Source organism: Macrobrachium nipponense, chromosome 36, assembly GCF_015104395.2.
Source record: "Macrobrachium nipponense isolate FS-2020 chromosome 36, ASM1510439v2, whole genome shotgun sequence".
Classification (NCBI taxonomy): domain Eukaryota; kingdom Metazoa; phylum Arthropoda; class Malacostraca; order Decapoda; family Palaemonidae; genus Macrobrachium; species Macrobrachium nipponense.
In genome coordinates this window covers 62837898-62853487 of record NC_087220.1, presented here as the reverse complement: position 1 = coordinate 62853487, position 15590 = coordinate 62837898, and the positions used below count along the sequence as shown (strand labels likewise).

General features: G+C 43.3%; 1 protein-coding gene across 1 annotated transcript in view; it reads right to left on the bottom strand.

Moving 5' to 3' along the window:
- The window catches only part of LOC135203776 (transducin beta-like protein 3), a 112484-nt gene extending 99604 nt beyond the window's left edge, over positions 1-12880 (bottom strand). Inside the window, exon 1 of the mRNA XM_064233744.1 lies at positions 12729-12880. Within this exon, the coding sequence (XP_064089814.1) occupies positions 12729-12754 (26 nt within the window). The 5' untranslated portion in view covers positions 12755-12880. The remainder of the gene's footprint in view (positions 1-12728) is intronic.
- Positions 12881-15590: the final 2710 nt, after the last annotated feature.

Sequence of the window (15590 nt, the reverse complement as noted above, 5' to 3'; positions counted from 1 at the left end):
TCATCCGCTGATTCCAGCGTGAATGACTGCCGAGTTTAGTGTTTATACTACGCCAATATGATTGATACACATAATACAATTATAATGCTTTAGTCGGACAGAATCCGATCTTCATTCTGTTCGATTACATTCATATTAATTATCCTCAGATCGGATCTCGTTCGTTTTCAATTACACCTGTATTGAATTATCCGAAGTCAAGATTGCCTTAAGCCTACAGCGTTAGCCAAAATAAAAATAACTACCGATATGTTGTACAGCGAATACTTTAGGTTAGGCTAGCTACTGAATATGCATACGATATATCATCGTGAACACTAGGCTAACCGTAGTTAATTTTATTCGATTTCTCTTCATACTGAATATCGTAAGTCAATATGCATTGAACGGAGAATTAGTTGATATTAACAATTATCGTATCGTATACGTAGAGGAAAGTAACCTTAAAGACGAAGGAGCATATCTGAAAGACCAACCCTGGCCTAAAAGCTTCTGATGCAAGGAACTCGAAGCAGGAAAAAGCCTAAAGATGCTCTAAGGACACTGTGCCTTTAAAAACTACTACTTTTAATAAAAACCGACCCGAGAAGCCTGCAATTCTCTTCCTAAACTAAAACACTATGTAGCCTATTATCCCTACTCGTCTATATCTGACCTAAGTTTTATCATCCTGAGAACTTACACATCGAGGGAAGGGGAATCTGCTGCCAACACTGCCTGCTCCGCGCCAGGGGGGACGGCGGATCCTGCCCGTGGGCTTGCGGATCCCCATAACCCCCAGCACCGGTTAGGGCTGATTCTGGAACAGGCAGGGGAGCTGGAACAGAACGATTAGTAATTTCAGTATCCCTATTGCTCGATCTATCCTCACATAATCTTGACATAAAATCGGTAACAGATGTATATCGATGTCAGCGTACTCTAAGTCTCTTAAAGAGCACTGTCTCTTAAGTCTTTATCTTGATCTACGTTAGTCTCTTCCTGCCTACAGTTACTTCTTAATACGAGACCTTCCTATGTTTGAGATACCCTAACATCTGGTCCAAAGACCACTCCTGACATTCCAAACATCTGGTCTTTATATTATATATTGAACAGGCCTACAATTTACGCATAAGGAATGACTATCGTGTCACAGGGTACTCATCCTTTTCTTGCATTGTTGGCAAAGACGATACGTTGTTGAACTCCCGCTCGTCGTTTTCTGTGATGTCGTGGCCGAGGATGCAGTAGTCGTTGTCGTAGCCTGTGTTGTTTCTTTCTTTGCAGAATCAATGTCTAATGACAAGGTATTAAGAGCAATCCAACCGTAATCCAAAGGGATGCGTAATTCGTCACCAAATTCAATCAATCAAAGGTGCAAATGAAGGCCGGGGCAAGACCAAAAAGGAGTTCGCTGTGGATACATCTGTACTCCACCGCGAACGATAAGTGATTGACGTGAGAGGGCAGGTGTGACCGGCCCGTGAGGCAGGGCTACTAGCGGTGGGCTGGTAACTAGGTAACGAGGGTGTTTGCCAGGAGATTGGCAACACTGATCGTTATTTTAACCAAAGATTTGGTAAATTTTTAATAAATGAGGTGGTTCGGGCTGGTAAGTGACCAGGGCTAGTTCAGGTGTTCAGGGGGTGTATTGCAATAGCTGGTTAGGGACTGTGTTCCGATTGTTGTGATGAAAGTGCCCCAGCGTCTGTGGGTGCAAGTGGTGTGCGGATTTATTGCAGGAAATGGGAAGTTTATTGACACAAGCGTCTCCGTAAACATCGAGATGGCGTCAATCTTCTAAATATTTCGAGTTGTAGGTAAGTAAAAATGTTGAACGCGTTTTGGTGAGATTTGGACTGCCTTGTACCACCATTTCACTACCCTCTGTTTAAATATGTTATTGTTAGTATACAATAAGGTTTTGTACATACTTACCTGGCAGATATATACTTAGCTTTACGTCTCTGACGTCACGACAGAATTCAAAAACTCGCGGCACACGCGACAGGTAGGTCAGGTGATCTACCTTACCCGCCGCTGGGTGGCGGCTGTAAGAACCAATCTCCCTTTTCAGCCAGAATTTTTCCTTCCACCTGTCTCCTGAGGGGAGGCTGGGCGGGCCATCAATCGTATATATCTGCCAGGTAAGTATGTACAAAACCTTATTGTATAACTAACAATAACATTTTTGTACATGAACTTTCCTGTCAGATATATACTTAGCTGATTGACACCCTTGGTGGCGGGAAAGAGACAGCAATATAAATATGGAAAAAAGGGAAAACAACACACTAGTTGTAGGATGTAAAACACAACCTTGGTTCTTACTGTTTAGGCAGAAGACTTCGTAGTTACTGTCTATGAGTCTGCGTTGCCTTAAGAGCTTCAGCGAGGGCGTGACCTACTGCTGACGGAGACTCTTTTGGGTCTATCAAAGGGATTTGGTTATCCGCTTACTTGATAGAATCCGAGCAGGATCTGTCAACGGGGATTCGCCCACTTATATGACAGAACCTAACCACTATCATTGCAAGGAGCTCAAACATAAACCGATCACCTAACCAATCTAATCATTGTTAGAACTACGAAATGAAAAACATGCCTACCCGCATGTTCTTTTCAAACAACCAAAAACTTACAACCTAACAAGGGGAAAAATATATACTACAAAGGATATGTCTCAGCTCCCTGCCCCAGCACCGAATCCGCCGATACGTACGGGCCCTAACCCGAAGCACTTTTCATACGTAATTTTGACGTCTCTCAGATAGTGATTTGCAAAGACTGAGTTGCAACGCCAGAATGTTGCCTTCATAATATTACTCAGGGATATGTTTTTGCTAAAAGTCAATGACGTGGCAATAGCTCTTACCTCATGAGCTTTGACCTTAAGAACTTTGAATTGACTTTCATCACATATCGCATGCGCTTCTTTCACCAGGCTTCTGATAAAAGAAAGAAAAGCGCATTCTTCGAAAGAGTCCTCCTTGATCTCTTACAGGCACCAAAGGTTGACATCATTGCCCTTAAGTTTTTTCTTTCTCTGTAGATAAAACTTTAAACTTCGTACTGGGCAAGCGACCTCTCTGCTTCCTCGCCTACTAATGCAGACAATCCTTGGACTGCAAAGCTCCTAGGCCAAGGATTTGAGGGGTTCTCGTTCTTAGCCAAGAACGAAGGTAGGAACGAACAGATAGCTGCATCTCCTCTGAATCCCACATTTTCCTTCTAGTGCATGGAGTTCACTAACCTCTTTGCGGAAGCCAATGCCATGAGAAAAATTGTCTTCTTCGTGAGTCTCTAAACGAGGCAGACTGAGGCGGTTCGAACTGAGTGGATCTCAGGTAACGTAGCACTACATCCAGATTCCAACTCGGAATCACTGGAGAAACCTTCTTGGATGTTTCAAACGATCTTATTAGATCATGAAGGTCCTTATCTTCTGAAATGTTTAAGTTTCTGTGCCTAAAAACACTGCAGATAACATGCTACGATAGCCTTTAATGGTTGAAACCGCCAATCCACTTTGTTCCCTAAGGAAAAGTAAGAAGTCTGCTATTTGGGTCACAGAGGTACTGGAAGAGGAAAAGTGATGGTTCCTACACCATCGCCGAAAGACGTCCCACTTCGATTGTAGACTCTAAGGGTAGAAGGCCTTCTTGCTGCTGCGATAGCCGTTGCAACTCTTGCAGAAAAGCCTCTCGTTCTGACCAAACTTTTTGACAGTCTGAAGCCAGTCAGATCTAGAGCGGGAGGTTTTTGTGATACCTCTCGAAGTGGGGTTGTCTGAGCAGATCGATCCTCTGTGGTAATGTTCTCGGAAGATCTACTAACCATTCCAGTACCTCTGTGAACCATCTTGTGCGGGCCAGAACGGGGCTACCAGCGTCATCCTTGCTGCCTCCGATTCTGCAAATTTCTTTAGAGTCCTCTCCCAGTATCTTGAATGGAGGAAAAGCATACTGTCTAGACCCTTCCAATCTAGTAGAAAAGCGTCTATCGACACTGCATCGGGTCCGATATCGGAGAGCAGTAGTTGGCTATCCTCGCATTCTTGGCTGTGGCGAAGAGGTCTATATGAGGCTTGCCCCAAAGCTTCCACAGGTCCTGGCAAACATCCTCGTGAAGAGTCCACTCTGCAGGCAGGACTTGATCTTTCCTGCTTAGGAGGTCTGCTCTGATGTTTCTTTTCTCCCTGTACGAACCTGGTAAGGAGACAAATCTTCCTTTGCTCTGCCCAAAGCAGAAGTTCTTTTGCTGTCTCGTACAGGGTGAAAGAGTGAGTCCCCCCCTGCTTCCTGATGTAAGCCAGGGCCGTGGTGTTGTCCGAGTTGATCTGTACTGCTGAAGCTAGGACTGGGGCTCGAAAGCTTTCAAAGCTAGCCAAACCGCCATCAGCTCCTTCTTGTTGATGTGCCAGGTCACCTGTTCCTTCTTCCAGGTGCCTGACACTTCTCTTGAGCCGAGCGTTGCTCCCCAACCTGTTTCCCGAGGCGTCGGAAAATACAACACTTGGTTGGGGTTCGGAATGTGAAGGGACATCCCTTCTGCAAACCTGAGAGGGTTGGCCCACCAAGAGAGGTCCTTCTTGATTTCCCTTGAGATCTCGAAGGAGAACTCTAGGTTTTGCGAATAACGACCTCCAGTTTCGATGTAGAAAGAACTGGAGAGTCTGAGGTGCAACCTTCCTAGAGAAAGGAATTGCTCAACGAGGAGAGTGTCCCCCCCCAACAAACTCATACACTCCCTCGCTGTGCATACGTCTTTCTCTAGGAAGGCTTTGACTTTCTCTGACCCTTGGGCTATCCTTTCTGGAGACGGAAAAGCCCGAAAATCCAGAGAAAGCCATCCGAATCCCCAGATAGATACGATCTTGACTGGGGATCAACTGAGACTTTTGAAAGTTCACCAAAAGTCCCAGAGAACTTGCCATGAAAAGGGTCTTTTGTAGGTCCTCCAAACATCTTTTCTGCAACTTGGCTCTGATTAGCCAGTCGTCCAAGTAAAGGGACACTCTGACTCCCTCCAAATGTAGCCATCTTGCTACATTTTTTCATTAGGCCTGTGAAGACCTGAGGGGCTGTTGAAAGGCCGAAGCACAAAGCCCTGAACTGGAATATCCTTCCTCCCATCATGAACCTGAGGTATTTCCTTGAAGAAGGATGGATAGGCACATGGAAAGAGTAAGCGTCCTGAAGATCTAGGGACACCATCCAGTCCCCTGGCCGAAGGGCCGCCAACACTGAGGATGTCTCTCCATGGCGAACTTCCTCTTTTCTACAAAGAAATTCAGGGCGCTTATATCCAGAACCGGTCTCCATCCTCCTGAGGCTTTTGGAACTAGAAAAAGGCGGTTGTAAAAGCCCGCTGAGCAAGGGTCGCTCACTAGCTCTATAGCCTCTTTCTCGAACATTTGTTCCACTGCTTGTGTTTAAAGCAAGGCTCATGATGGGATCCCTGTACCTGGCCACCAACTCCCTCAGAGTCGTTGTCAACGGTGGTCTTTCCGTGAAGGGATCAGGTATCCTTTCCGGATAATCGAGAGGGACCAGTTGTCCGCTCCTCTCTTTGCCCAGGCTTCCGAGAATCTTAGAAGCCTGGCACCTACTGGTGTTTGGAGGACTACTTCCCTACTTCTTAGCTCTGGAGAGCTGAGAAGGATCTACCTCTCTTGAAAGGTCTATTACCTTTCGAGGTAGAGGCTCTAGAAGGAGGGCCCCCTCTCGAAGGGCTCCTGTCTAGCTGGAGTCCCTCCTTCTTTCGTCTTCGACTGGAATGGAGGTCCTAGGCTTCCGTGCCGACTGCGCGCCGAGCTTGATGTCGTTGATCGCCTTCGCAGAGATAGATCCTGAGATGTCCTGGATTATCTTCTTTCTTGGAAATAAACAGAGGCGAGAGCTGCGGATACAGAAGCGAGGCTCGTTTGGGCATGCGAAACAGACTTAAGTCAGAAAAGAGCAGAAGACTGATCTCTTCGTAAGGATCCCTGCTCCAAACAGGGAGGCTATTTCGCTCGATCCATCTCTAACTGCTTTATCAATGCACGTTAGAACACTGTTGAGATCTTCTGGCGAAATAGAATCCGGGTTCTGAGTCCTTCTTAGCCAAGAACCCAAAGACCAGTCAAGGAAGTTGAAGACTTCCAAGACTCTAAACATTCCTTCAACAGGTGGTCAAGCTCGTTCATAGCCCAGGTAGTCTTAGCAGACAAAAGAGCCGGAGCGTCCGTGCTGATCTACCAGTGAAGAGAAGTCCGCATCCGCCGATGAAGGAAGACCCAGGCCTAGGGGTTCTCCAGACTCGTACCAAAACCCTAGTCTGCCCGTAAGCTTGGAAGGAGGGAAAGAAAACACAGTCTTCCTTTCTCTTCCTTAGAAAGCAGCCAATCACCAAAACCTCTCAAAGCCTTCTTCATTGAGATGGTTGGCTTCATCCTCACACAAGAGGAAACTTTCGTCTTCTTCGAAGTCGAGAATAAAGAGAGAGGAGACGGAGGAGCGACGGGATTAGTAAGGGAGTCTCCAAACTCTTGAAGAAGGAGATCTGTAAGGATCTTATAGGACGAAACTGACGAGTCCTTCACCAAATCCTCTTCTGAAGGTTCAACTTCATCCACTGAAGAACCCTCCGCTTCTTTACGAGGGCAGTTAGCCTTCTCTAAATGAAGTGCGTCTGTCTAGAGAGTGTCTAGTAGCAGTCTGGCGCCTATCATGGGAAGCCAAGTTTCTGGAGAGCTCCTCTCGAATGAGTCCTTCCTACTCTGATGAGTGCGTGCTCTTTGATCCTTAATCTACTCCTAGAATCCCGGGCTTCCAAAGGGGAGCGCCTGCTAGGAGCGGAGAGCCTACTATGCTCAAGGCGCTTCACAGGATCCATGCGCCTGTTCAAAGGAGAGCGGCTGCCAGGCGAGCTGAGCCTGCCATGAGGCGAATGCCTACTAGGCTCTTGGCGCCTACTTACAGGAGAGCGAAGCCCTGGAGAAGGTCGCCTACTAGGTGACCGGCGTCTACCATGCTCCACAAACTTCGATCCAGACTTGTGTGTCTCTTCAAAAGGTAGTCTCCCAGAAGACATATCTTTCAGGCTCTACACGCCTAGTCCCGAACAGAGCGGCTAATAGGAGCCGCGCCTATCAGGAGAAAAGCGCCTATCTTCGCACCGCGCTTGGGAGCGGGAGAGCGTCTACTTGGGGAGTAGCGCCTACTAGGCTCAAGGCGCCTAACAAAAGGCGAGATCCTGTCTCTTGACGAATCCATTAAAGAGTAGGCTCTCTTATCCGGAGAATGAAGGATCTTCGGTAAAGGAGCGAGAAGACGAGGCTGTACGCCTGTCTTTAGACGAGCGCCTACTAGGCGCTAGAGGCCTCCCTTTATTTTTTCTACTGGAGCAATGTAGTCACCAGGAGAAAGCTTCTTGGGCGATTGACGCCTGGAAGACGACAAGCGTCTGCCGAGGGAAGAGCGCCTCCTTCCATCGCTGATACAGGAGAGAGAACCGACTCTGACTGAGAAGGTAACACAGGTGAAGGAATCCTAGACTTCTTGACAGGGAGAGAGACGTCTTTCCGACGCGTTCCTCCTGCCAAGGAGCCCGCCAGCGCCGAAATCTGCGCTTGCAGCCCAGCAAGAATTCGAGCTGGAGATCTTGCAAAATCCTCCACCGGAGAAGAGGCTCGAAGCCTACTATGAGGCGAGAACTCCTGCTCCATCCTGGGTTTCTTGATCTCAACTTCCGGCTCTTCTGGAAAAACTTCCGGGCTGGAAGGAAAGGCGCCAGGAGCCTTCCAGGCTCTCTTCAGCGGTCGCGAAGAATCCGAGGCGCTCCATCCTCTTCTAGGCGAAGGTGAGGAAGAAGAGAAGCATTGGCGCAATACCTCCTTCTTCGCACGAACAAGGGGCAGCCTGGGTACGAACATCAGGATCTACGAGGGGAACCCTGAATCGGGAGGGTTCTCCCCTAACCTTCCTGCGGCTGTTGACTTTCCTCCTCCACTGGGACTGGGAGTCTGGAAGAGGTCTAGGCCTGGAAGCATTAAGGAGCCGATCAGACGCACCCTCCACTGCACAATTCACCTTCACTACTCTTACCTTGCAACGAACGAATCTTCTTTTCCATGCTAAGGATCGTGGCTCTCATGGTTGCCACTTCCGTAGTCGTATCCTTAGGTTCGATGCAGGGCACAGGAGCTGAAACTGGAGAAGGTTCTAATGCTACAACAGGATTTTCTTCTACCTCGCTAATACGAGACTTACTAGAACTCCTAGACGAAGCCTTTCTCACCCTGTCTTTCTCTAACTTCCTCAAGTAGGAAGAAAGAGCCTTCCATTCACCTCATCCAACTTCTCACACTCATTACACGGGTTAACAAAAGAACATTCTTTCCCTCTACATTTAAAGCAAACTGTGTGAGGATCTACCGTAGCTTTCGGTAGTCTCACCTTGCATTCATCCATAGAGCACACCCTAAACATAGAAGATTTCTTAACCTCTAACTCAGACATCTTGAAATCAAAGAAAAATCCAAATCAAAATCCAAAAACAATCCACAAATGCATATGCCAAGCCAACAAGATCAGGTACTTCACCGAAAGTCAGTCCAAATAAATCCACGGCAACGAGAATCGAATAAAGCTGTCAGGAGGTAACAACCACAGGTGTAGTCGTCACCGGCGACAGAAAAAATTCTGGCTGGAAAGGGAGATTGGTTCTTACAGCCGCCACCCAGCGGCGGGGGGTAAGGTGGTAGATCACCTGACCTACCTGTCGTGTGTGCCGCGAGTTTTGAATTCTGTCGTGACGTCAGAGACGTAAAGCTAAGTACGTATATATCTGACAGGAAAGTTCATGTACAAAACTTAAAATTTGGCCTTAATTTCTAACTTTGGAGAAAATACTTACTTCGAAAGGAAAAAAATACTTACTTCGAAAGGAGGGTAGAGGTCTTTAGCTCCGTTTCTCACCACCAACAAGTCGCGACTGATGCCCATCTCCGATGTCAGGACGCGTTATAATGTACTTTTTTTGGGGTTGTACACGTTGATTGTACATGGTCCACCCCTGTACCATGCGGTTTTTTACCCTAGCTAGGTATTTGTAGGCCTACCTAGGGTAGATCACCACGGCAGGCCAACCAGGCCACCTACAATCAACGCTTGCCACCCTCCGAAAAAGTACATTATAACGCGTCCTGACACCCGAGATGGGCATCAGTCGTGACTTGTTGTTGGTGAGAAACGGAGGAGCTAAAGCCTCTACTCTCCTTTCGAAGTAAGTATTTTTGTCTCCAAAGTTAGAAATTATGGCCAAAATTTTAAGATTTAAACAGAGGGTACTGAAAACGGTCTCAAACGTAGTGCAAATCTCAACAAAACGCGTCAACGTTTTTACTTACAACTCGAGGTATTTAGAAGATTGACGCCATCTCGATGTTTACGGAGTAGCTTGTGTCAATAAACTAACCATTTCCTGTGATAAATCCGCACACCACTTGTGCCCACAGACGCTGGAGCACTTTCATCACAACAATCGAAACACGATTTCTCACCAACAAACAAGCCAGCAGTAAACAGCTGTTTTGGTAGAAGATGACGAGAAGCGTGCTCTTAGCTAATTTTCAAATAAGTAGTAAAACATCAATATTTTACATATTTATGATGATTAATTTGAAAATATTCATTATTGAAAAAGTAACTCGACTCTGACCCAAATTTAAGTAATTATTTTTCTGAATTAGAACGTTCTTTTAAGTTTGTATTATGACGTCACGACATCTTGACTTTCGTACCTATTGTCAAATAATTGCTATACCTAACTGTCTTGCAGAACAGTTTACCCCAGTTAATCATGCAGATTGTTATCAGCTATTCATGTAATTGTTTATAATCGTAATGCGCCATGTATATCTTTATTATTTACTTTTTGGATATATGAAGATGTTTTTACTGCTTGGATTACCGCAGTAGTGTGACGCAATCGTTTTCGGTCCCTGGGCCTCTGTCTGTTTTCGCACCTAAGAAATTATGGGCCGAATTGCAATGACCAGAAAGTCGTTAAAAGAGGAAAGTTAGCATTGAGGGGCTATGTTTTTGACTGAGAAAAATACAAATTTATTCAATAGCTAGCTTGTAAAAAATACTTGGTTATAAAAACTGATGACAACTAAGCAGCATGTCTACTATGGTTTCAGAGACAGTGCAAGCACGTTTTGGGCAATACCTATTCTGTAACGAAACACTCGTACAGAACGAGATTTTGCTATAGTGCATTACACCCAGTGCCGTAATTTATAAGGGTATCGTGAATCACTAATCGTAAAGAATAACGACACTTGTCCTTGTACCAAGAGACAAAAACTCCATTATGCAGAAATGGATACGAACACGTGTATAAAGCTCCACCTACCCTCTCCCCCCCCCCCCCCCCTCCACCGCCATCCCTTTTCTTCTTCGTTCCTCCACCTTCCTTTCTCTCTCTCTGTTGCCATTCGGTATGTGTTTGACCCTCCAAACTGGGGTATAAGACTACACACAAAACGTTGAAATTGGTGAAATTAGGCTATGTATGGAAGTATATATACATAAATATTAAAAGCAATTTTATCATTATTGCATTACTATGACAACTAGAATTCATGGAAACAGTATATAACCTGTTAAGCGTCACCCACGTAATAATACGTTTACCGCGATCTACTTGGTAGCGCCTTCAACGGGATATTACGTTCAAGACTTTAACTGTGCTTGTCAAGCCGTCAGCCCCCGTAATAATACGTTTACTCGTATAGAAAGTGTAGGAACATCATTTGGTAACACTCTCAGCACATGGGAAACTTATTTCCAGCTGGCACTCTTTCCTGGTGTCGCTTATGCTAGAAAACTGCCTGTCCCTGTTGGTTTTCTTTCAACTACGCTTCGGGGCGTTTATCGAGACAAATTGGATTTCGCGTCTTTCACATGAATGTCCCAAGAGTTGCGGGAGTGAAGATGACTTTTCTTTGCCGAGTGACTGGAACTCGGAGAGAGAGAGAGAGAGGAGATGAGAGAGAGAGAGAGAGAGAGAGAGAGAGAGAGAGAGAGAGAGAGAGAATTTCCTACAGTTTAATTACAGTATGAATAACAAGCATAAAAATCAATATTAACTTTGAAAAACTATCATCAGTGCTATGATCGCTGATTACAAAAAAAGCGTGACGGTACGTAGCAGCGAGCTCATCAGGGGCGGACGCTAACAGATAATAATGGAACGGCGTATGTGTGAAGCCTCCACTAATGTGGCAACGAATGATTTTGCCATTCTTAACATGCAAACATTAAAGCATGCAAAACATTAAGGTTACATTTATTTCTGGCATACGATTATTAAAGAAATTCAAAATACTAATAAAGACTGAAATCAATGAAAAGTGCTAGCAAAAACAAAAAGCAAAAAAAAAAAAAAACGTAGTCGTTCCTCTGCACTTTTCCATATTCGTTCCTCTATGGTTTTCGGCAGCCAGATGTACGAAAACGTTAGAAACATTTGATTTTATCTACTTTTAGAAATATCTGTAATTTTTCGGGGTAATTTGGTTGCAAAAAAAAGGGATAATATACATGAATTAAATCAAAATTTTTAAATAACAAAGTAAATTTAAACTAAATAACGAGTAAAGTAAACAGTTTAGGGAATAAAACTTTGCAGTTTCGTCGTCTGTCGTCGTCTGCTGTTCGAAATTGTGTTTATGGCGCGCGCGCTTAGAAACCAGGAACAGCAACGGGTTTAAAGTGCAATGTGGAGTGAACTGAGACCAAAATGTGTATAATAACAATCAAATAAGCACTGTGGAGTTTCAGTTGTGATGGCAGTAAGGATAAAAACCGCCGATTACAAGGTAAGAATGAATTCAGTTCCAACCATAACCCCGGGAATAACAAGTTTCATACTTTCACTAATATAGGCAACAAAATGTTGTTTTATTGTGCTGATTACAACTGCAATCTTGAGTAAGATCAATAAACGTTACATACATACGCTAACATTGTTCAAATGAGTGCTGGGAAGGCTGGGGGAAAGATGGTGGCCAGTCCACTGATGAGAACCCGTCCATGCAAAAACGTAGCCGCCATTATTGGATTTCAAAACTGCCTTGAAAAAACAATTATTTTACGAAGAGCTCACATGCTTATTTTAGTTCGTATGGGGCTTTCATATATCACAATATGTTGACGAAACTTCAGTCTTTTAAATGGTATGCTTAGAGTTGCAATTGTATTCATGTTTCACCAATTAAATATCGAGTGAATAAGACCCGTCTACCGTGATGAGGGTTGGCCTGTCGTGATGTTCTACCCTATATCACATTATGTTGACGAAACTTCAGTCTTTTAAATGGTATGCTTAGAGTTGCAATTGTATTCTTGTTTCACCAATTAAATATGGAGTGAATAAGACCCGTCCACCGTGATGAGGGTTGGCCTGCCGTGGTGATCTACCCTATTGTCGGTAGAACCAGAATGAGGTCTCTTCCTATTCCTGACCCTTCAATAGGCCTAAGAATTCGCTACCGGTTTCCTCAGAACGTTCGAACATTTCATAGCCTACGGAAGGCATTTCGTCTTGTAGGCCTATGGGGTTTAATATTAGGTATAGACATAAAAATATAGGCTAGGTAGGTAGTCCAATAATTAATGGCAGCAGTAGCATGGCGTATTAGGCCTTATGTAGAATAGGCATCCATAAGCACACTCGTTAATGTCACTACTTACTTGGATTTGAGTTGTAGTTTCGGCATATTTTTGTTGATCCTGCACCGTGATGTTAATTATTCGTCAATGAAACACAAAAGACGTAAGTTGACTGGAAGCCATGAACGACGACACGCTTGTTCACCGAGGGAAAGCAGTAGTAGTACTAAGGAATGTTGGCTTTGTAACGGCACCTCCTCTCCTCCTTGCTTGTTCACTTTTTCTTCTCGTAATTGTGTCTTTTTTTTTTTTTTTTAAATGTCTTCATCTTTATTCACTCATAATTACTCTTTATTTAATATTTTCCAACGAGATTCTGTTTTCGGTATTTAATTTGGAAAGTGTCTAGTCGGCCTTTGAAATCTATTTAGTGCAAAAGATTTACATAACTTTGAAGTTGTTCTTGTTTCCTGTAATTTTTCAACTTTATTTTAATAATAATATAATAATAGATGTATATGTATATATATATATATATATATATATATATATATATATATATATTATATATATATATATATATATATGTGTGTGTGTGTGTGTGTGTGTGTGTGTGTGTGTGTGCGTGCGTATATATATATATATATGTAAGTGTTTAACATAAAAATAAAAATAGGAATGTTAGTCCATATATATATTCTAAAACTAAAGAGGTCAACCAGATTGCTTGCAGGAATGTGATCAGACTAGAGACGCTAAGATGACGTAACAATAAGATGTAAGCTAAGATAACATGCCGTCACCTGTAGTCATTCAATTGTTTATAAACATTAGTCCTAGCTCCCTGCTTGAGACAACTACCCCGACCTATTATTCAACGGCCTACGTGACTGTAGCGTGTCTCATTCGATTGTGTGTTCGTATGTAACTATGTCATCTGATAGTATGTCATATGTTCGAACTACTGTCTGTTCCTTCATAACTTGTAACAGAGATGGTAGACAGGCAGCAGAGAGTTAGCTATCGTCATTAGAAGACCTGTACCTCTTTACCTAAGCTTTATCATGTAGAGGAATAGGATTAGCCATCATCATTGGCAGAAGCGATCAAGCTATCGTCATAGACTTGTACGATCATCCCTGATCTTCATCATGTAAAACTTCAGAAGATTATACTATTTTTATACCTGTGTTTTCTACAAGAACCTCACCGAACCATGATTTTAACACATCGTCGTAAAGATAATACCGACTTCCGTAAGTGATCTACAAAGCCCCAGACACTCCATTGAAGATGGTTAAGTGCAATACCAACCGACTTAGCGTATGATTATCGCTAGTCTAACATTACCTCATAGGGCGCCCTTATCATACAAGGCACAAGCCCTAATATTGGTGGCCAGCGGACCAGAAGAACTCTACAACGTCCTACGAAGAAAAAAACAGAATAATAAATCATGAAGTCAACGACGACGAAAGCAGCAGATTCTTCAAGCAACCTAGTATCATCATTATGAGCGACTTCAGAAAAACAACAAGATTCGTCAAGCAACTTAGTATCATCGTTAGTGAATACTTCAAGAAACAAAAACCGACGTGTCCTTTTCCTACGGCAACGGAGCTTCGTCTCTCATTAGAATCATTCAAGAAAACATCGTTAGTGAGCGTTTCCGGCACTGCAAGAAACAAACCGAACGCGTCTGCAGCATCGGATTTTTCAAGGGCTCGAATCATCGAACAACGCGCACGGGGGAAACTGAAGCCAAACCGGTCGTCCGCTAAATAGAGAAGGAGGACCTCAAGGCCGTGTGTCGTTATCGGAACACCGTGACTTCCACAAAGCAAGCTAAGTACAATTTTTTATTCATTTGGAGTAACTTTGAGTGTTTCCTTTACAGGTCGAATTTCGTTATTCCTGTGGCTGGAAGTTACGAGACCATTCTTAATCTTACTTTTTTACAGAAATTATCTACATCATTGAGATTTCGCTACTGCGAGTTTTTATCTTTGATGTGTGTTTCCAGAAGTTCTACTGAAATATCATAATCATATACTATGTTTAATTTTATCATTTTGGTGATTATTAATCCCTTACGTAACAAATCATATTAAACAGTGAATATGCGTTTACGCAGTGGACGTCTGTATTTACAGATGCATGGATATGGGTCGTTAAGCACCGTAGTGATTAGAAAAACACACAAAAAACAAGTGGAACACCCGTACAAAATCTATATAAATTAGAGGTAACACTATTTCGGGTCATGACAATAAATGCTCCTTTGCAAGTCCCGATCGCAGTTTTAGCCTTGAGTTTTTTGAGTTATATAAAATATCGAACCTCAATGACTCAACTTAACTTTAAAAATACGGCTGGATTGCAAGGAATAACATGTCTGAAAATAAAAAACTTTCATCAGGCTAAATGCGCTGGACCAGGATCCCTCACTATTTAAAATTTAGCAAAAGAAGATGAAGTACAAACAGTTAAAATTGTATGCAGTAGTGATACTTGTCTTATTAGTAATCGCTCAGTTCCTCAATAGTTCGTCATTCATTGCTGTATACGTAACCAGCAACATAATGCTAAAAAACACACAATACGTTGCCGATGGTAATAAAAGAGAAGGATCCTAATTAGTTACAAAAGAAATAGAAACAGTAGCCTTTCAGAATCAAACAAGCAAACTCGGTTACTGTGTCACCTAGTCAAGCGGTCAAAAGGTTAGTCAAAAACTGCCGAAGTGTTCAAAACATAGCAAATTCCACACAATAAGCGACTCTAGCAGAGTGGGGAAAAGCGATGTTGGTTCATACCAATATCTTTTTGAATTAAAAAGGATTTTCCTATGAAACACACGACCGTATAAGTAATCAGAGCAGGTTTCGTTTTAATTTTAATACATTAAGTTATAATAAATACTGGTGGATTAAGCCCAACTGT